This window comes from Molossus molossus, unplaced genomic scaffold, assembly GCF_014108415.1.
Source record: "Molossus molossus isolate mMolMol1 unplaced genomic scaffold, mMolMol1.p scaffold_m16_p_6, whole genome shotgun sequence".
In the NCBI taxonomy this organism is placed as follows: domain Eukaryota; kingdom Metazoa; phylum Chordata; class Mammalia; order Chiroptera; family Molossidae; genus Molossus; species Molossus molossus.
Genome location: NW_023425399.1, coordinates 22,049,401 through 22,070,842, shown reverse-complemented (window position 1 = coordinate 22,070,842; position 21,442 = coordinate 22,049,401). Strand labels below are relative to the sequence as shown.

The window sequence follows — 21,442 nt, the reverse complement described above, 5'->3', positions numbered from 1 at the left end:
CAGATAGGCTAAGTCCCTTGCCCAAGATCACACAGCAAGTGATAAAAGAAGTCCACCAGCTCACGTCCGTCTGACTCTGAGGCCCATGATGTTTCTCCACTAACCCTTAGGCCTCCTGGCCCACAAGGATGGGGGATCCTGTGACTAACAGGGTTCTCTATGGCCTAGACTTTATCAATTTAGCAGGCTCAGATTCCCCATTCTTCAAGGGCTCCCAAAGATCATTCATTCATTCAGGAACCATTTGTTTATTAAACATCCACTGTGTGCCAGGCACTATGCTGGGTGCTGGGGACACAATGGGGAGCCGGTAGAACCAATGCTCCCTTCCAGAGCTCATGGCTTGGTCAGGGAGGCAGATGTTGAATCATTATAGCAAGTGTGTCACAGAGCTCACACTGTTCCAGTTCCCAGAAGACACGTGTCACCCAGATGCCACCTTTGTCTTTAACAGCAAGAAACCCACATGCTGAATCAAGACAGGGTTCAGGTCTCTGGCTCAGCATCTTCCCTCCCTCCAAGCAGGACAGTCCACGGGAGGCAGAAACTTCCACAGGGGTTTGGAGGCTGAGCCAGAATGCAAGCTGGGAGCTCAGCACCAGGTCACAGGTGCCGACGCTCCACCCCATGGAGGGGACAGAGCAGCTGAGGGGCCAGAATACCCCTGCCCTTCTCCCGGGAGACACCCACAGGCCTCTCCCTCTCTCTCTACCTACTCTCCCTGGCTCCAAGTGGCCACCTATTCCTTCCTCAGACCCTTCAGAATTGCAGATTCAGCAAACAGCTTTCCTGCCACTTTGAGTTCTGCCTGAATTCTCATGTCTCTCCTGCCTCCAAACTTCCTGTCCTGGGCACACACCAGCCCCAGAGCAATATTTCTCCAAGTGTGGTCCAGGGTCTCTGGCTGCAGGAGAGAGAAAACTTTACCGAGGAAAGGGACATGGAGGCGAAGTTTGAAAGGATGAATAGGAGTTCAGCAGGTAGATGAGGAAGGGGAAGCACTATAAGAAGAGGGAAGAGCAAGGGCAAAGGTGCAAACCCAGGGGAGAACAGGGTATGTTCTGGGACCTGCAAGCAACTTGGAATGACTGGGACTTTATAGATCAGTAGGTGAATAATAGGAAGTGGAGTTGGCTGAGGTTGGGCCATCGAGGGTTTTAGGTGTTTTCTATGAAGTAGTGCACTATTTCATTATACCCATTTGCCAGAGGAGAAAACTGAGGTACAGAGACGTTAAGTTGATTGTCTAGGCCACACGACTAGCACTGGGCAGCAGAGGCCGGACACAGACCCGAGCAGTCGGGCTCCAAAGCCCACTCTATCAAACACTTCGCTAAATGGCCTCTCCTGGACTCCATCCCCCGTCACCAGGCGTGGAGGACCTGCCCTTGGCCTCTCTTCCTGGCTAACAGGGCCCTTTATGCTCACCCCAGGTTCTGACGCCTGCCACCTGCTGCTACCTGACCCCAAGGAATATGGGCAGCGCAAGGACCTCGGCCCTCCTCTGTGGTGTGCTGGCAGCCACCTTGGTCGGCGCCACCCTCAGCCCTCCTGCAGTTCTCATCCTCGGCCCAGAAGTCATCAGAGAAAGTAAGTCTTCGCTGCCCGGGCTCCAGTGCCATAGGCCATGGGGCAGGTGGAGCAGCTCTCTGAAGGAGGGAGGGAGCTCCCCGTGACTGGAGGTGTGTAAGACACGGCTGGGACCCCAGGTCGAGGTGAGATTCAAGTGGGTGAGTTATAATAGTTGAGAGTGTCTATGATCCCAAGAAACCCTTCTCAAATTCCGTGATTCCAAACCCCAGCTCTCTGAGGCTCTGCCGCCTGCAGGGGGTGTGGCCCTGAGCATGATGCAGCTGCCTCTCCTGTGACCCCTGCCTGAATCCCCAGGGGCAGGGCACCTCCTGAGCCAGAGTCCGTGTGCAGCCAGTCCCCAGAGCAAAGACCCTTGGCTGGGAATCTGGTGGCCTGGAGCCCAGGCACAGCTTTCTCACCCTGGGAACCTCCCTGAGCCTCGGTTTCCTCCTCGGAAAACAAAAAGAGGGCCTGCCCCACCAGGTTATTGGGACTATGCTACAGGACAGGAAGTGACAAGAACTTCATGAACTTTACAGTCGAGTTTCTCAACCCCGGCATGTCTGACCTTGTGGGCCATGTAACTCTCTCGTAGGTGCATCTAGGATGATGTTAGCAGCATCCTCAGCCCAGTTATAACAACCAAAAATGTCTCTAGACATTGTGTCTCTTAGGGGAAAAAATCGTCCAGGTTGGAAACCAACACTCCAAAGTGTTGTCCCCTGAGAGTCCATCTACATACCAGAGGCCATGCCCTGGACCTGGGCCAGGGCTTGGATGAGCGGGTGGGACCAGGTCCTGCAGGGCCACACAGGCGCGGTGGCCAGAGGAGAGAACCCTGAGTAGGGACAGGGAGCAGAGAGTTCTGGGTGCCGTGGGGCCAAGCAGAAGCGCCCTGGGACCATGCTGTGAATCACAAGCACGTGGAGTGGCAGCCAGAAGGAGCTTGGAGATGAGCAACCATGGAGTAGGTCCCCCAGCAGCAGAATCTGAGTTAAGGAGTCGCCTGCAAGGGGTTGGATTCAGAGGTGATGTCAGAAAATACCGGCAGGAGAGCGGGAAATGAGCCAGGCGAGGGCAGGCCAGTTACAACTGGGGCCTGAAGCTCAGTCCTGCTGGGCAACTGTGTTAGTTAGGGCCAGTCAGGAGGCAGAAACCACACGGTTAGTCCAACACATGAGTTTGCACAAAGAATTATGAGCAGGGGATCGGAGTCATGGGGAACTGGCCGAGGAAGAAAATGAAAAGAACTCCAAAGAGGACTGGGGAGGGGAGGCTAACTCAAGGACAGAATAAACTTGGAGGGGGCGAATCCTCCCCAGACCTCATGGGAGGGGTGTGGCTGAAGCCCACTGGATGGCGGGGAAATCTGGGAGTTGTCCCAGGCCAGAGCTGCCCACAGCTGGCTCGCCAAGCCAGTGGGCAGAGGCCTGCCTGCAGGGAGCCGATGGAATTCGCTGGGAAGCTGCCCTCAAGGAAGGGGGTTGCTGCTGACTCACTGGGAAGCCTTCCCCAGGAAACTGCCTGGCCTGGAAGGAGCTGGGGTGCCCACAGTACTCACTAGCTGCCCTGGGGACTGCTGCTGCACTCACAGCCCTGGACAATGACACACAGGAGCCTGGCGAGAAGGGCACACCAGGGCCAGGAGGGGAAGCCCCTTCCTCCTCCGTGGTCCTCAGAGCCTCCACTGACAGGGCTTAAGGTTGCACCAGCCAGCAAAGGAGGACTATTTACAGGGCCCATCTCCGTGATCACAGGGCAGGCAAAAAGGGTGGTTTTGTTGCCGAGAGGCAGTAACCCTCGGGGACTCTGGGGCACAGTGGGGCACACCTGAGTCATCCTGCCCAAGCATTGAGGGAGCTGGGTGTTTACATATCAATTCCTATCAGTCAGCGGACGAGGGCTCTTCCCAAGATCAACTCTTCAGCACTTCTGACCTGCTCTGCACACAAGCCAGACGGGCTCCAGCTGCTGGGGAGAGTCCAGCAGGGACCAGAACCGGGCTCCAGCTCCCAGGCCCCTGACCTTGCCTCCTCCTTTCTCTGCTCAGCACCTGGTACCCTTTGGACAACAGGCCCATAGGATGTGGAAGACAGGGAATTGTTAGAAAGTGTGTTTTGGGCAGCAAAAGAGGCCTAAACAGGGACTTATGGTTCCCTGCCTCTTGGCTCCAAAAGTATCTGCCGCTGGCTGGTGGCTGGTGGGAGGGACGTGAAGGCCAGCAATGCTCAGGGTGTGAATGGTCACCCATGCCCCAGCCTCAATCTTCACGTGAAGATGACCCATCTGGGCCACCATCTGCAAGGCCCTGTCAGGTGGAGATGGTCAGGATGGAACCATCTATACCCTCGCCTTGGGTCCAGGTCCAAGCGGTCCTGAGAGTTGCCCCCACCAAGGCATTCTTCTTGCCCGTCTGCTGGACTCTAATCCCTAGATTCTGTCTCCAGAGACGACACAGGCACTGAAGGACCATGATGCTGTCCGCATCCTCCAGGAGCTGCCTCTGCTCAGCGCCATGAGGGAGGAGCCGGCTGGCGGCATCCCCATACTAGGCAGCCTGGTGAACTCCATCCTGGACCATGTTATCTGGTAAGTGGAGCAGGGCCAAGTTGAGAGCTCCCTGTCTATTCTGCCCAGGACACTTTGCACATTTTTGTTTGTTTGTTTGTTTTTGGTGTGGGTTTGTTTGTTTGTTTGTTTTGTTTTTTAAGTCCTCATCAGAGAATATTTTTCCATTTATCTTCAGATAGAGTGGGAGGAAGGGAGGGAGGGGGAGAGAGAGAGAAATATCAATGTGAGAGAGACACATCAACAGGTTGCCTCCCGCATGACTCCGACCAGGGTCGGGGACCAAAGCGCAACCGAGGTACATGCCCTTGACCAGAATCAAACCCGCAACTCTGGTCTGCGGGCCAATGCTCTAACTGCCGAGCCAAACTAGCCAGGCCACATTTTGCACGTTTAACTGATCAGTCAATAAACAATAATTGGTGTCAATTCTGTGTCTGACTACAAAGAATGGAGCAAATGAAGTCCCTTCCTCGGAAGCTCCAGAGGAGTTAACAACCATGACATTCCCACAGGAGCCCTCATAGAGCGACTCTAGAGGAAGGTCACCTGGGGTGAAAGAGGGTGAAGGGATAAGGTGACACTTCTAAGTCTCGGTGACAGGTGAGCCAGTGACTCCATGCTCACCAGGAGACAAGAAGAAAACAGTATTCCAGGCGGAGGGGCCAGCCTGGGCAAAGGCACAGAGGGGTGAGAGTTGGTCAGAATGGCTGTTGCTCAAACCCCAATGTGAGGACTGGGAGGTCAGTGAAGCCAGGTCACAGAGGGTCTTACAAGTTGGCCCAAGGAGCTGGATTCATCTCCTAAGTAAGGGGGAGCCATAGAAGTGTTGTGAGCAGCAGGGGTGGGGAGCATGGCAAGACTATGCTGGGGAAGAGTCAGTGGACAGGGCTTGGGTCCAGCTGCCGGCTGGCCACCAAGGAGGACAGGAAAGATGGAGAGGAACAGTTTTGTGGCTGATGCTCAGGTGACTCTCATCTCTCCCTCATCCCATCCAGGCTGAAGGTCACCTCAGCCAACATCCTCCAGCTGCAGGTGGAACCCTCTGCTGACAACCAGGAGCTAACAGTCAAGATCCCACTGGACATGGTTGCTGGCTTCAACACGTGAGTATCCTCTCAGTCAAGAGGAGCAGACCTGACGGGTTCATCCCCTTATTCCCCCTTTCCCTCTATGCAGGTATCTGGAAGAGTCCTAAGCAGAGGGAAGAGCAAGTGCAATGACTCTGAGGCAAGAGTACACTTGCTCTGTTCAAAGAATGGCAAAGAGGGGGGGAGAGGAGACTCATGGGAGGTGAGGCCAGCAGGCAGCCAAGGGCACACCACACATGGCCTTGTGGACCAAGGTGAGGACTTAGCTTCTCCAAGTGAGATGGGAGCCATGGAGGTTTCTGAGCAGAGGAGAAACATGACATGTTCAACTTTTTTTTTTTTTTAATCCTCACCGGAGGACATTTTTCCATTTTTTGTTCAGGTAGAGTGGGAGGGAGAGAGAGGAACAGAGAGAGAGAGAGAAACATCGATGTGAAAGGGACACATCGAGTGGCTGCCACCCGCACGACCAACCAGGGCCGGGGACAAACTGCAACCGAGGCACATGCCCTTAGCAGGAACCGAACCCAGGTCTCTCAGGACCGCAGGCCGACGCTCTAACCGCTAAGCCAAACCAGCCAGGGCCATGTTCAACATTTTAAAGAATCCCTCTGGTTGTTGTATATGGAGGCACGAGCAGAGGCAGGGAGGCCGTCCAGAAACTACTGGACTAATCCAGAGGGAGACCATGGTAGCTTGGACCAGCGTGTGGGGCAGGAAGGTGGTGAGAAGCGGTCAGAGTCTGGATATGTTCTGGCGGGAGGTAGAGACAACAGGCTTTCCTGATGATTGGATGTGGGGAAGAGAGACAGATTAAGGAGACAAGACTGACTTCAAGGAGTTTGCTGTGCAACTGGCCGGATGAGTGGCCAGCAACCAAGACCGGGAAGACCAGGAGAGGAGCAGCTTTGTCAGGACCCACAGTTTCATTCTGTACGTGCTAAATTGGAGACGCCTGTAAGATACCTACATAAGAAGTCAGGTATAAGTTTGGAAGCTGTTGACGTATTCAGAGGATTTAAACCAGGAGGGGAATCAAATAACAGAGGCTGGGACGTGCTGGGGTTAAAAAAAATAAAAATGGGGAAATGAGAAGAACCCAGCAAAGGAACCTGAGAAGGGAGGTGAGAGAGCCAGAGGCGGAAAGGGACAGCAGGCTTGCTCCGGCCTGGAGTTGGGGTGGTGCTCACAGCGTTGGGCACTGTCACCCCCAGGCCCCTGTTCAAGAGCATTGTGGAGATGCGCCTGGAGGTGGAGGCCCAGGCCACCATCCGAGTGAAGACCAGCAGCAGAGGTCACACCCAGCTCACCCTCAGCAGCTGCTCCGACAGCCGCAAGAACCTGCGCATCAGCCTGCTGCAGAAGTGAGTGCGGCCACTCCCACCGGGCTCCCACCAGGCCTGGAAGGGAAGCCAGCTGGCGCGTTTGCCCCATTGTGCAGATGGCGAGCACTGATGCCCAGAGAAAGGAACCAACCCTCCCGACTCTTGATCAGGGGCTCCTTTCAGGGAATCTGCGATGGCAAAGAAAGTTCAATACATCAAGGGTAGAGTCCACAGTGATAGGATTTCAGGCATCATGCCAGGCAATGGAGCAAACTTTTAAAGGTGGAGAGGAGCCACCTTCCTAGGGCCCCTCAAACCACCCCAGGCAGGCTAGGGTGGAGCCACGGGTAAAAACCTGCTCTGGAGTCAGGCAGAGAGAAACGTCAATGGGAGAGAAACATCCATCTCCTCATTTACTATCTGGGTGATGCTGGGCAAGCCCCTCCTGGTGCCTCAGCTTCCAGGCTGCAGTAAGAGGTTAGCTCAGGACACCGCTGTCAGTGAGCACTCAGCAGAGTACGTGGCATACCGCAGGGGCTCAAACACGTGGTGCTTCCCTCCACTTCCCCTAGCAGGAGAATGGATATAAATGCCAACTGCCATCAGCCCAGTGTCCAACACAAATGTCTATGACAACCCCCAGCCCTCGCTCCCAGAGAACTCTCTGCCACTGCCTACACCTGACTCAGGGTCCACTCCCAACCCTGTCTCTAACGGGCCATGTAACCTTGGGCAAGTTCCTTTCTCCCCTGGACTCAGTCTCCCCTTCTGTAAAACAAGGGAGGGATGATCATCTCTGACCTTTCCTAATCTATCCCCCTTTCTCCTCTCTGGAAGGCTCTCCTTCCTGGCCAACCCCATAGCCAACAATGTCATGAAACTCCTGGTGCCAACCCTGCCCAAACTGGTGAAAAGCCAGGTGAGTGGAATCAGGACCTCACTGGTCTGTAAAGATTGCATCCCCTGTGGGGCTGGGGTGGAACTGCAGGCTGGTGCTAAGGGACCTGGGCCTGTCTGTCTCTTTGAGTGGGAAACTGGGTCTGGATCATTCTTTCAACAATGGATCCTTGAGGTCAAGGTAAAGGAACTGGCAAAAGTCAGCCAGGAGTCTTTGAACACTGATGTGCTAATAAATTGTTAACTATCGACTCTGGAGAGGTTGAGGAAGGGAACCCAGATTTGCAGCATTTGCTGACTTCTCTGGTGTAAACACTCCCTCCAAGGCCAATGTCAAGCTACTGATGTGATGTTGCTGAGCAGAGTTGGGAAGACATGTGCAGCAGCTCACCACGGCATGGTCTATCCACCACATGGATACAACAGGCATAAATAACCTCAAGAGCAAGAAATAATAGTAAGATATAACAAAATAATTAGGAAGTAATGAGTTTTGAGTTTTCATTAACTTTGCTTTTAGTATAATTTATTTAGTTGTAAGTTTATATACTTCAATTTTTAGTAATGTATTGGTCTGGCACCGGCTCAGAAATTCCTGAAAATTTAACAATTTGCCCTCACGAACCAGTACAAGCTGGCCGGAGGTACCACGTCTCACACTAACCTGGGGGGTTCGGGAGTCTGTCACCCATCAGGTCCTGTTGGGTTTATTTTCCTGAGTCAGTAAACATGAGTCAGTCTCATTTTATATGTCCCTTGTATGCCACAGGTAAGTTAAAACCCTCTAAGTTGATTCATCCACTTTGACCATTGATTTCAAGATATGTTCACAACATATAAATTCCAAGATACGTTCACAACAGAGGGCCTCCTGGGGTTCAAAAGACCTTGTCATATAACTAATTTTTTTTTTACAATAAAACTTTTGAAATGAAAAGAACTAAACAACTCCCAGGAAAAAAATACCCATAATCCTTCTACCTTAACTTGGCAGCTATTTTTTCTTTTGCGTATTGCTGTCCGATGTCCATCCACTGCACGTGTGTTTCTGTGGCTGCGCCCGGTGTCAGCACTACTTTATATTATCTAAGTGATCGATGTTTGCTATGCCATTGTGCAATCTTCATAATCATTGTAATAGCTGCATCGTATTTAATACTTTCCTAAACCATTTCTTCTTAAAGGAATCTGAAAGTTCATAATTTTGTAAAATTTGGCTTTTCTTACATGAGATCATTTTTCTTTTAAGAAAGTTTTTTTTTCTACTTAAAGGTGGGAGTTTCTTTAGAAAAAAAAAAAAGTGGGAGTTTCTTAAAGTAGGACCCAGCTGGAAATTTCTTCCCAGTTTCCATCAAAATCATATTTAAATTGGCACCATACGTTAATTACTTACAAGGTATTTTTACATGTACTTTACATTTACTCAAAAAGATGTGAATCATCCCTTTGTCAGATATCCCCACGCTGCATATGCTCCCCACCCACTAGTCAGTTGGTAACCCTCTCGGTGACTAGCTGGATTGTCATGGTATCACAGTGCGTGTGTTCAAGCAACCCTTATTTTACTTAATATTGGCCCCAACGTGCAAAAGTAGTGATGCTGACAATTCAATACGACTAAGAAAAGCTGTCAAGTGCTTCTTTAAGTGAAAGGTGTGTATGTATAGTGAAAAACATCGTGCATGTAGGGTTGGGTACCATCTGTGGTTTCAGGCATCCATGGGGGGGGGGTGTTCTAAGAATGTATCCCCCGCAGATAAGGAGGGACTACTGTACTGATATCTGGGCTCTACCTCAGAGATTCAGATTGAATTGGTCTGGGTGGGGCCATATTATCCCAGAGGGTTCTGGCTTATATCCCCAAAGATTCTAATGTGTAGCCAGGGTTGACACCCACTGGTGAAATTGAAGGAAGGGGAATTCTGGGATAAGATGCAAAGGTTGCCAGGGACACTGTTCCCATGAAGAACAGGTGGTCCTTTAACAGTGAAGTCTGGGGGTGTCTGAGCCTGAGTCCTCCATCCTCCTGGGTTCTGGGTTGGAAAAGCAGCTAGGAGCAGGAAATGGGTTTTTCCAAAAAAAAGTTAACATTTCTCAACGTGCAATGTCCCTTCTTGAGAGGTAGCAATGGGTGGTCAACCAAAAGTTTCTTCCACTGGGGAAATTGTACCTAAGACAAATGGCAGAGTATCAGAGCACTGCCCTGGAAAATGGGCTGCCTAGAGCAGGAACGAGTTCCTCTGGATCCCACAGGCAAGTAAATGTTTAACCTCCTCTTCGACAGCACGGGTGAGGCCAGGATTAGGTTAGGCCAAGGTTTCTCACCCTTGACACATCAATTGGCTGCCCCCCACTGAGGATCAAGCCCGCAACCCGGGCATGTACCCTGACTGGGAATCAAATCAGTGACCTCTTGGTCCATGGGTTGATGCTCAACCAGTGAGTGAGCCACACCGGCTGGAGTGGACCAGATAATTCTTTATTATGGGGGGCTGTCCTATGTACTGTGGGATGTTTAGTAACATCTCTGGCCTCTATCCTCCAACATTGTGACAACTAAAAATGCCTCCAGAAATGTCCAAATGTCTCCTGAGGGACAAAATTGTTCCCTGATAAGAACTGCTGGCAATTTGGGAGAAGCTAGAAACTCTCAAAGGACACAAAGAGATTGTTCACAGGTCTGGTTTGGTCTGTCTTGCTGGCATCTGTTCTAGAGTCTGACATGCAGAAGGAACTCAAGTAATGACATGTTGAATGAATGAGTGAATGAAGGAAGGACTTCTTCATCTCACTCTCATGGAAAACATGGTCTCTCGGGAACAAGATGAGGAGTCTGAAGGGGAGGGCACCTGGTGAGCCAGGCACAGCCATAGGGCAAGGGACAAACCATTGCAAGAAATCCCAGGTTCACCGGGGGCTGCGGGGGGGGGGGGGAGAGCTCTGAGTAGCAGAGTTGGCTGGGGGAGTGGATGCACCACTGAGTCCTCAACCCCCTGGACAAAAACCTGGATGGCCATGAGTACAGCGGTGGGACTCAGGCCGTGTGGTCCGGGCATGGGTGACTGTGCGACCCCCTTGCTGATGAAACTCCCACATTTGTGCTGTTACAGCTGTGTCCTGTGATTGAGGAGGCCTTTGCGGACCTGCATGAGGACCTCCTACACCTGGTGAGGGGTAAGTGGACTGCTCTCTCCCACCTTTTATCTTTACTGCTGAGCCGACCTCAGGGCCCTGGCTCTGCCCAGGGGGCACCTCCCCAGTCAGGCTTGAGCAGCAGGTGGGAAGAGCAGACTGGAATTCACAATTCTGACTTCACCAGTACCTACTACAGGCAAGTTTCCATGTGAGCCAGCAGGTGCCCCAGATAAACCCAAGTTCAAATCCCAGTTCTACCATTGACTTGTCCCGTGACTATGGAAAGCCAACTCCACCTCCTTGTCCTCAGCGTCCTTATCTGTAAAATGGGATTTTAGTGAGGACTGTTAGTGAGCATTAAAAGTTTACAGGAAAGTTCCAGGCACATAGCAAGGGTTTTGGCTGCACAGAGAAGTGTTTTCAAACACGTGCTGGATGGATGGATGGATGGATGGATGGATGGATGGATGGATGGATGGATGATACAACGACCACTGTGGACTTACAGAAGAGGGAACAAGGGAAGAGACCAGGTGTATACTCAGGAAGGAGGTCTGAGAGTAGCAGAAATGGAAGGTCACAAGCTTCTACCCCCACCTTGAATTTCTGCTGTGCCCAGATGCCTCAGAGTGGGGATTGGCAGGAAGAAGAAAAGTCTACAGTCTGCTCTTTTAGCTCAAAGGGACCACCAGAGGAGTGGGAAGAGGAGGATGGAGTCAGTAGCATTGAGCACCCACAGAGCAAATACTGGGCTGGGTGTCTTATATACACCATCTGGCTGACTCCTCAGACAATACCATGAGGTAGTGATCATTACTCCATTTCACAGATAAGCAAACTGAGGCTCAGAGAAATTAAGTCATTATCTAAGTTCACAGAGAAAATTGGTGATAGGGGAGGATTAAACTCAGTTCTTCACGTTTTAAGTGTGGTGTGATTCAGATTCAAGCCAACTTGACTAGGTACCTGTTCTGTACAACCTATGAGGCCGGTATTACTGTATTACACCCCCATTTTAAAATGAGTAAACTGAGATAGAGGCGATAAGAGACTACCTAAGGCTGCTGTGGCTAGAGCGGAGGTCTATCTGGCTCCTCTGCCCCCCAGGGGTAGGGCAGGAGTTGGGGGTGCAAGCAAAGAGGTAAGAGCAGGCGGTCCAAGGACCTACTCCGCAAGGCCCCTGTGCCTCCTCTCCTCCCCTTCCCATTCTCCACCCAACAGCGAGGGCAGCTGAGACACCACCGCCCCTCATAGTCAAACAGGGAATCCCAAGGCGAGCACGTGCCTGGGTACAGATCAGTCTGGTGGGGAGGTGGAGAGTGACAAGCAACAGGTCCGTTTTGTTCAAACCAGTACATTGGCATAGGACCAGGGGGTTCAAATCTTTTCACACTATGAGCAAATCATTCCACTTTTCTGAGCCTCTTTTTCCTCATTTGTAAAGTGTGAGTAATAATAGGACCTGCCTCCTAAGGTTATTGTGAAAATTAAATGAGCTAACACACGTAAAGGTTTAGCACAGTTTAACACCTGGTATATGTTTAATAAATGTCAGTCATTATCATTCTCATCATTGTCATTATCAACATCATCATTACTGCTGCTCCTCTCTACTTACCCACCCCGTGCAATAACACAGCTCCAGCCAAAAGCTGCCCTTCACCCTCACACAACTTTCTTCTTGTCCCCAAGCAGAGCCCATTTCCTTCGGCAATGACCACCTGGAGTTTGACCTCCTGTCTCTTGCCATCAAGGGTAATGTCATCCAGCTCAACCTGGGGGTGAGTGTCATGGGACCTTGAGAGAAAGTGGGGACATCATTGCCATTCTCTGACCACCCAGGGTCAGACACCATGGGTCTGTTTCAGTGGAGAAAACACTGGTCACGGTGAAGACACAGGCTGATTTAGAAAAATTTCAACAGGCTGAACATGTCCCATGTGAGTCATTTTGATGGGAAAAAACAAAAAACAAAAACAAGCAACAGGTAGAATCTAAGGGCCAAACACGGAACATCGACCCTGGTGATCTGTTCTCCAACCCTGATTTCCCCAGTCTCGAGCCAGGGTGTTTGTGCTGGGGCTCTTGGCCATTCTCTCAGGCAAGCCCCTGCCAATCCCCAAACATCTGGTTACCTTGAAACAAAAGCCCTGGATCAAAACACATCATTGAGAATCACACAGACAAGTTTCTCTCCCAGCTCCACCAGTCCCTGGCTGTGTGATTTGGGGCTAAGCCTGTTTTCTCATCTGTAAAATGTAGATAATCAGAGTCACCGAGGAGAGACTGAAATGAGACTGAAGACTGGCAGGCAGGGGAAGCTGCAGACACACTTGGGCTGGACTCCCTAAGGACCAGGCCAACCTGGGCAGCTTGAATCCCAGATCAATTTTCATGGATCCCTTGGAAAACTGCAGCATCAAACATGTCCATCAATTTTGTTGCAGTTTTTAATTTTCCCTTCATCCAAAGAGTTTGTGAGGAGCTGAAAAGTTGAAACCTAAATGCCAAATAAGACATTTAAGGTTTAAAAAACATCAGAGACTATCTGAGGGGTCCAGGAGGAGTCGAGGTTGCTAGGCACCTGAGATAATTCATCACCTACAACACGGCACTGAATTCCAGGCTAAGCTTCCTGTAAGCAAGTTCAAAAAGGGAAATAGGCTAAGGGATGCTGTTTCCTTTCAGGTTGTTATTGAGTAAGCTGTGGAGTTAAAGTTATGAGTCAACTCTCTGCTCTGTCTTCTTAGGCCAAGCTGTTGAACTCACAGGGAAATGTGACCAAGTGGTTCAGTAAGTCTGCAGCTTCCCTGACACTGCCCGCCCTGGACAGTGCCCCTTTCAGCCTCACCGTGAGGCAGGATGTGGTGAACGCTGCAATAGCTGCCTTGCTGCCTCCAGAAGAACTCATGGTCCTACTGAACTACGTGGTAAGCCGCAACATGGGACAGAGGATGAAGCCATCTCTACTGCATAATGGGAATTTTCTGAACCAAAGGGGCTGCAAAGACCCCTAACTAAGCCTCTGGGCCTGAAGCCCCTGTCAGGCTCAGTTTAAACCCCTCTAGTAATAGAGAACCCCCTCCCCCAAGTCTCTGCCTCTGAGATATTGTTCTAAAGCTGAAACGTTCTCTGTAACATCCAGCCCCCAGTTTGGTTCTGCCCTCTGGAACCTGATACACCTGCTTCATCTACCAAATAACAGTCCCGTTGAACCAAGGGGCGCCTTAGATGCTATGCCGCCACTGTCCACTAGGAGGCCCATAGCAGACATTACTAAGCAATCAGGGTCCTCCACCTTATATAGAGCCTAGATGCCAACACAGTGTTGGAATCCTTATCAACACAGCACGGCAAGCAAGCAACCAACCACCTCTAGTCAGCCAGGGTGTGCCACCTCCTCCAAGGTGACTTATGGGGAAACTGAGGCCCACAGGGGGAAAGCGTTGGCCCAAAGTTATGAGCGGGTATCAGGACTTAAAGTAAGGTGACAGACAACAGATAACAAGGCTCTTGAGGATTAGAACTCAGAGTAAGGGGCTGAGAAGGTGAGAAAAGAGGAGTGGTCACCAGCAACCACATTCATGACTATAGTAAGAATTGGGTCACTTCTCTGTGTCCTCTGGGAGCAGTGAGCTGCCCACAAACCCACAACCATCACCAACCCACAGTAAAAGTCCAGGCCCACCCAGCTTTTCCGGGGTTCTGGGGATCCCATCAGTGAGGCTGCTGGAAGTATGTCTCCTCCCAACCCCCACCTCCAGCTCACCTGCTCTGACTTCCTCTCATCCTCAGCTTCCTGAGCTGGCCCACCGGCTGAAGTCTAGCATCAAGGTGATCAGTGAAAAGGTTGGTCTACTGGCAATCAGCAGCTTGATGGGTGTTTGCTGTGGTCTGTCCACTGGCCTCTGGGGAATAAAAATATGGGTGGGATCACTCAACTTCCTCCCAGCACTGGTGATATTTGACTGGTCCCTATCCTCACGAAGATTTCAGTCCAACAGCACAGATTGACCTGAATCAAATAATTACACAGATAATATTTCAGTTACAAAGGACAGATTCTAAGGGTTATGAGAGCATTCCTGGGGCACCTGATAGAGTCCAGGAAACCAGGGAGGGCTTCCCTGGAGGGAAGGGTATTCCAGACAGAGGGAGAAGCGAAACCACAGGCTGCGCGATGGAGAAAGCAAGAGTCCATTTCAGGATCTGAGCAGACAGTGTTGCTGGAGCACAGAGAGGATGCAGGGAGGCCAGGAAGTTGGGCACGAGCCTGGCCACAGAGGACCTGTGGGCCATGGGGAGGAACTGGGGAGGCCACATGCAGATCTGATGTCCTTCCAGGCTGCGGCTCAGCTGGGACCCACACAGATTGTGAAGATCCTAATCCAGGAGGCCCCAGAGCTCCTTCTGGACCAGGGCAGTGCCAAGGTGGCCCAACTGATTGTGCTGGAAGTATTCGCCACCAACGAAGTCCGCCGCCCCTTCTTCACCCTGGGCATTGTGAGTTCAATTGCCCGTGGATTGGCAACAATCTGAGGGACCTTCACGGTTACTGTTCACCGCTCTTGCTCTGCTAAACGTTTCTACCACACTTGTACACACAGGATTGGAGTATAGGAAGCTCTGAACCCCAAAATCAGGAGCTTTAGGGGCCCAACTCTGACCTTGTGACTTTATTAGTCAGTCAGGCCTTTGTGCTCCCTTTCAGTCAGTTACTGGCCACCGACGGTCCCCAGGGGTAAGAGGGACATAACTCCCCACAAGGCAGCTCTGTTCAAGTAAGAGCACTTCTCCAGAGAGGGGGTGGCTGTGGGCTGTTAGCTGCAGCACTCAGCAGTGGAGGGATGGATGCCCTGCCCTCTGAATGGGGATCTGAATGGGGCACCAACTGCACCCACTACTGAGGCAAAGAGAAGAGAGAGACAGTGCAGGATTTATGCGTGGCTGCTGGAACCATGCTAAACCAAGGAGTCTGGACAGTACCTGGTTGACAGAAGGAGGCTGTTGACACTGTCCTTACAGCAGAGTGCTGCGTACGGCTGGGTGGGTTGTCCACACACATTTCAGGGGTGCCATTCATAAAAGTCTACAGGAGGCACAGTTCCCTAGCTTCCTGTACAAAGATATTCTGCTCCCTGACCAGCAGTGACCTGGCCCCTCCATGGCCAATGGCAGGCTCTTTCTTTGCAAAAGGCCGCCACGCCCAGGCCTGCAGGACAAGTTTGTTCTCTGGGTGCAGCTCACCTAGAGCTGGAGCCTGGCACTCTGTCCTCAGGCTGACCCAGCACACAGGTCAAGTTGATGTATATCTTTGGTGCTTGTATTTGAGACCTGACTTTGCTTCTAACCTTTGTGATAATAATAACAGTTGACATTACCAGGAGGTTTCTGATCTTCTTTGTCCCTCAGTTTCCTCACCTCTACAATGGGATAAAAATCAGTCACTTCACAGGGTTGTGAGGATCAAAGGAGATAATCACATAAACGTCTTACAACTGCCAGACATACAGTGAGGGCTCCATGTGTGTTGGCTGCTGTCATCACCATTCCCCCCAGTCCTATGGGGTTATCTGTTCAGTAGGGAGTGGGTGCAGGCACTATCCCATTTAATAGATGAGGAAAGTGAGGCCCAGAGAGGTCAAACCCTTTCCCAAGGCCGCAGAACCAATACCTGAGATCCAAGTGTCAGCTTGACCCCAGAGCCTCCTTGCAGAACCCCACGCTTGACGCATCTTCTAAAAGAAACGGGGCCTGGACTTCTCTTGTTGCAGGAAGCCAGCTCAGAAGCTCAGTTTTATACCAAAGGGAACCGACTTATGCTCAGCTTAAGTGAAATCAGGTAAATATGTAAATCATTGGGAAGAGTCTGGTGATGAAAATGAGTCCCACCCAGTGACCATTGGCTTTCTTTAAACACACAGTGTTTTGAGTCTCTGGGGTGCGGGCGTCCAGTGAAGGCAGAAAGACTGCCTTACCTGGACTGTCCTGTTGTCGAGGGCTGAGTGTGAGAGACAGAGAAGGGAAGTGGCCCTGCAGCAGCCACGGGCAGGCTGCTCAGCATCATCCGCTCGGCCTGGGCGGCCCTCTCTGGACACCTCCAACACAGAGGCAGTGCCAGCCATGCCCAGGTTCGAAGCCCCCACAGAGCCCAGCACAGATGCACGGGGCTCCAGCTGCTTCTGCACCCCTGCCTGTTCTCCCCCCACCCCACCACCCCCCTGCTGCCCCAGAGGGAGTTCAGGGGCTACAAACTGGAGCCTCCTGGGACAAATCAAGCCCAAATGAATGTGTTTTGATCAGCCCACATAGGGTTAGGTATTTTTAATATAAATGAGTTGCCAACATACAAAAATCAGAATTTCTGCCTGTCGGGGGCCTGCATTCCTACATGGCAGTGAACAGTTGAGCTTGGAATCAGGCATCCCCTTTAGAAAAAGACCAAACTCCCCAGTTCACCATGATCCTCACTCTTAAGGACAATTTTTATGTTCTTTGGGCAACTATTTGTTTTCTCTCTCCCCATCCACCCACAATTACAATGTAAGCTCCATGAAGCAAGAATTCGTCACTGCTATATCGCCAGAGTTTATACTGTGCCTGGTACATAGTAGGGGCTCAATAAACAGTTGTTGAATGAATGAATGAATGAATGAGACTTGGAAGGACCATTCTCATGGGCATCTTTCTGTTGCAGCTCTAATCGGATCCACCTGATGAACTCAGACATTGACTTATTCAATGTGAGTATTAACAGATTGTCCCTGGGAACACAGAATAGCCCAGGATGGTCCGTTTCAAAAGGAGACATTGCACAGACTGTGCTTTCAACAAGCCCTGAGTGGGCTGGCCTGCCTCCACATTATCAGCCACAAAGTCCAAGCTCCTGGTTCAGGCATTTACTGAGCACCTACTGTATGCCAAACATAACCGAGAACACACACATACAGACACACAGATACACACTCACTTTTCTTCTGTGAAGTTTTGACCCAAAATTAGGAAACAAATCTCTTCTCTTCGCAGTCACATAAACTCATCTCAGTGACCCTCTGCAGCCCTTCCCTCTGGTCCTCAGGTTCCTCCTCTGAGCCAGACCTGAAATTGGCTGAATCCTGTCTTCTAACACGGTGTGGGTTCTGGGGGGTTGGTGGGTTTGGTTTTGTTGTTGTTGATGTTTTGTTTTGTTCTGGGAGGTTTTTTGGTCTTTATGGATTTTTTTGTTTTGTTTTTTAATTTTTTTGACTAATATCTTTAAATGGGGAGGTTTCCACATGAAAATCAGGACTTCTGGCTTCCCTTGAGAAGTCAAAACCTCAGGAAGCACAGAGCTAACTTTCCTCCGGGCACATTCTGCTGGAGCCCTTGAGAGTGGGCTCCTTCTGATGCACCCCAATCCCCTCACCACTGGACCCCAGGGCCAGCTGGGTTTGTGCCACCCCCAGGAGCCCTAGCAACTTTGACTGGCAGGGGCTTGGGATTCCAGCATCTCCACCAGCTGTCCTCGCCATGGGTCAGGGCTGTGCCCGTTCTAGGAATGGCCAGGAGGACTTGGGATTCTCAGCCAGGGTAACGGTGCCCCTTCTCTCTCACAGCCTGAACTTCTGAAAGACGTCATCACCGATATCCTCAGCTCTGCCCTGCTGCCCTATGAGAATGGTGCGTCCCTTTTCTCGCCATCCCCCCACTTCCCAGGGCTTCTGGGGTGGGCGCATTGCTTCTCCTGCCTGAGTCTCCATTTGGGGCCCTTTCTTTCATTCCCCCAACCCCCTGCAAATTCCACCTCTCCAGAAAGCATTTCCGGTCACCCAGCTGGAAATGAGCTCTCTCACCTCCAACTTCCTTTACTGGTTCCAGAGCCTAGGCATGCACAGATGAACCAGGCAATGCCCAGCCCCACAGGGATGACAACAGGTGTAAACAGACGACAAGAGCACACTCGACGTGTCTCAGACACCCCTGGTTCAAATCTTGATTTCCCTCTTGCTGGCTGCCTGGTCGTAGATAACCTTATTATACTGAGCCTCAGTTTCTCCACCTGTAAAATGAGGAGATAAGGGTACCTGCAGAAGCAAGAAGGAGATGATGACTGGAAGGGGTGGGTGGGGCTGCCTAGCACAATTGGTCCTCGGCATTTCTCAGCCACTGCTGTTGTGGGCACTGTCATCTGTGTCAGTAGAGAGGAAGCCAAGAGAAAAGGGGAATTGCTCTAATTAAGCCTCGGGTCCTGGGGGTGGGGAAAGTTGATAACCTATGCCACCCTTGCCTTTTGCACGTCTTTATTTGAATGAGAAATCTCGATTTCCACCCTTCTGCTGTGGATGATGGGAGGCCCTGATGGTTCTTAAGCAGGAATGTGAGGGGACGTGAGGGGGCCCTTGGGAGTGTGAGGGGATGTGAGAGGACCCTTGGGAGTGTGAGGGGACGTGAGGGGGCCCTTGGGAGTGTGAGGGGTGCTCTTGGGAGTGTGAAGGGGCCCTTGGGAGCAGCCAGGAGCCCGTGCTGGAGGCACAGGTTAAGGAGATGAAGCTGAGTGGATGCTGGGCAGGAGAACAGATGAGCAGAGGCAAAGGGACAGTCTGAATTGGGCATGCCAGGTCCTGAGCCCCCTCTGAGAACTGTGAGCTTGCCCACAGCTGCCCAGTCCTACCCAAGGCCCACCAGTTTCTGACCATATTTGTTATTTCAGGCAAATTAAGACACGGGATCCTACTGTCAATGGCGAAGGCCTTGGGATTTGAGGAAGCTTCATGGTCTCTGACCAAGGTGAGTGGGGTAAAACATCCGGCCCCAGGGAGGGCACTGGGAGAGCTCTGGGCTGGGCGGTGTGGGCTGTGCTCTAATCCTGGCCCCTCTGGTCACTCAGGAGAGACCTTGGGCAAGTCTCTTCTCTCAGGGCCTCACTTCATCTGTAAGTGGAAGAGGACAACCGTCCTTGCCTGGGGTCAATACACCTCCAGTTTTTTCCACTCTGCCTGTCATTCATTCATTCAGTCATGCATTCAGTAAGGCTTGGCACAGTAGGTTCTCAATAAATCCTTATTGAGCTTATGACCCTCCTTGGCAGCCGCTGGGAAGAGGAGCTATAGCAGCATCCCCCCCCCCCGATATTATCATTAATAATATTTAACAGCTCATAACCATTTTGTGCCAGGCACTGGGGTATAGGCAGCGCCTTGCTCAGTTTTCACAACTACCCCATGAGGTGCATCCTGTTGTAATCCCCATGTTACAGATGGAGAAACTAAAACAGAGAGATGGCAAGCCCGTCTCCAAGGTCATACACCTAGTAAGTGGCAGAGTCGACCTTTGCACTCAGCACCTGCCCTGATAACCCCTTGCTTTGGGCCCCAATCTCTGTGTGAGTCAATGACAGTGAGGTGGTCCCATCTCAACCAGCTGGCCAGCAGGCATTTATTAAGCACCTACTGTGTGCCAGGCACTGATCACAACTGTGAACAAAAAAGACAGAAACCCCTGCCTTCTTGGAGTTCCTAGTCCACCCTAAATGGGGAGAGACTTTAAAAACAGAATTATTAACAACTAATCCCTGGTAGGTGTGACTCCGTGGTTAGAGCATTGGCCCATGCACCAAAAGGTTGCTGGTTCGATTCTGGGGCCCTGGTTGGGGTCATGCAGGAGGTAACCAATCGATGTGTTTCTCTCACATGGATGTTTCGCTTGCTCTCTCTCTCTCTCTCTCTCTTTTTCTCCCTCCCTTTCTCCCCCTCCTTCCCTTCCACGCTTTCTAAAAATCAATGGGAAAAAATATCCTTGGGTGAAGATAAATAACAACAAAAAATAATTATTGCCCTGGCTTGTTTGGCTCAGCAGTTAGAGTGTTGGCCCGCAGACCGAAGGGTCATGGCTTCGATATCCAGTCAAGTGCACGTACCTGAGTTGCAGGTTCAATCTCTGGCCCCTGGTCAGGGTTGTGCGGGACGCAGCCAATCGATGTGTCTCTCTCACATGGACGTTTTTCTCTCTCCCTCCCTCCCACTCAATCTGAAGATAAATAGAAAAATATCCTCGGGTGAAGATTTTTTTTTAAAAAATTCAACATTACCGTATATTTGAAAATGATCATAATAAAATGTTAGGGGAAATCTAGACTAAGTTCTTCATATCACACTTAGTTAAAAAAAAAAAACATGCCAGGGGCTTAGTAATAATTTAGCTAGACCCAACTGGTACAATGAGGAAGCTGCATTTGATGAAACTTTTGGGGGAGGTTTGGTGATCAGCTGGGATTGGGGCAACACTCCTATACAATTCTACACCCTGCACACAGACCCCGATAAGCTATCACTATTCACACAAAGACCCTGCTCCTCTGACCCTTCCAAGAATTCTGTACGAGTGAGTTCAGGGTCATAACCGCCAACGCCAGAGGTCACCTTGTGGAGGACAAACCAGTATAAATCACAAGGCAGAAGGTAAAAACACATTGACTTTTCTCCTCCAATTCCAGGATGCCCTTGTGTTCACCCCGGCCTCCTTGTAGAACTGGACCCCTCTCCTCTCTTCCAGTGAAGACTCGAACAGCGCTCATCCAGGCAAACTGGCTCCCAGTGGGAACCAGCTCTGTGGGTGTCCCTCTCTGCAATAAATAAATAGTTGTCTATGACTTCTGCAGTCTTGAGTGTATCTTTGTCCCAACTTAGGAGTCATTGTGCCCCTAGCAGGCTTGGGGGCTGGACATCCACACCTGAGTCATGTTCAGGCCCTTCTGAGCCAAGCTGGGCCACATCCGAGCTATGTTTGGGCCACATTACACCACATGTGAATACTATACAAGGTCTTGGCCGCCTCCCTGAGCTCGGGAATAAGAAAGCTTGTTATACCCTCCTGCCT

General features: G+C 51.0%; 1 protein-coding gene across 1 annotated transcript; it reads left to right on the top strand.

The window, feature by feature from the left end:
• The first annotated feature begins 1,475 nt into the window (after window positions 1-1,475).
• BPIFB1 (BPI fold containing family B member 1) lies at window positions 1,476-21,165 on the top strand. Its single transcript, XM_036245531.1, has 15 exons — window positions 1,476-1,590; window positions 4,020-4,161; window positions 5,139-5,246; window positions 6,446-6,595; window positions 7,394-7,475; window positions 10,564-10,627; window positions 12,284-12,369; window positions 13,339-13,518; window positions 14,384-14,437; window positions 14,933-15,091; window positions 16,363-16,430; window positions 17,286-17,331; window positions 18,184-18,247; window positions 19,278-19,354; window positions 21,060-21,165. Exons 1-15 carry the CDS (start codon window positions 1,476-1,478, stop codon window positions 21,090-21,092), a joined length of 1,428 nt encoding a protein of 475 aa, XP_036101424.1. The 3' UTR covers window positions 21,093-21,165.
• Window positions 21,166-21,442: the final 277 nt, after the last annotated feature.

Excerpts from the sequence above, each read along its gene's own strand:
- BPIFB1 (XM_036245531.1), top strand. The coding sequence starts at position 1,476 with ATGGGCAGCGCAAGGACCTCGGCCCTCCTCTGTGGTGTGCTGGCAGCC. Across the intron at positions 6,596-7,393 it reads CGCATCAGCCTGCTGCAGAA|GCTCTCCTTCCTGGCCAACC; the intron begins GTGAGTGCGGCC and ends CCTCTCTGGAAG. Across the intron at positions 10,628-12,283 it reads CCTCCTACACCTGGTGAGGG|AGCCCATTTCCTTCGGCAAT; the intron begins GTAAGTGGACTG and ends GTCCCCAAGCAG.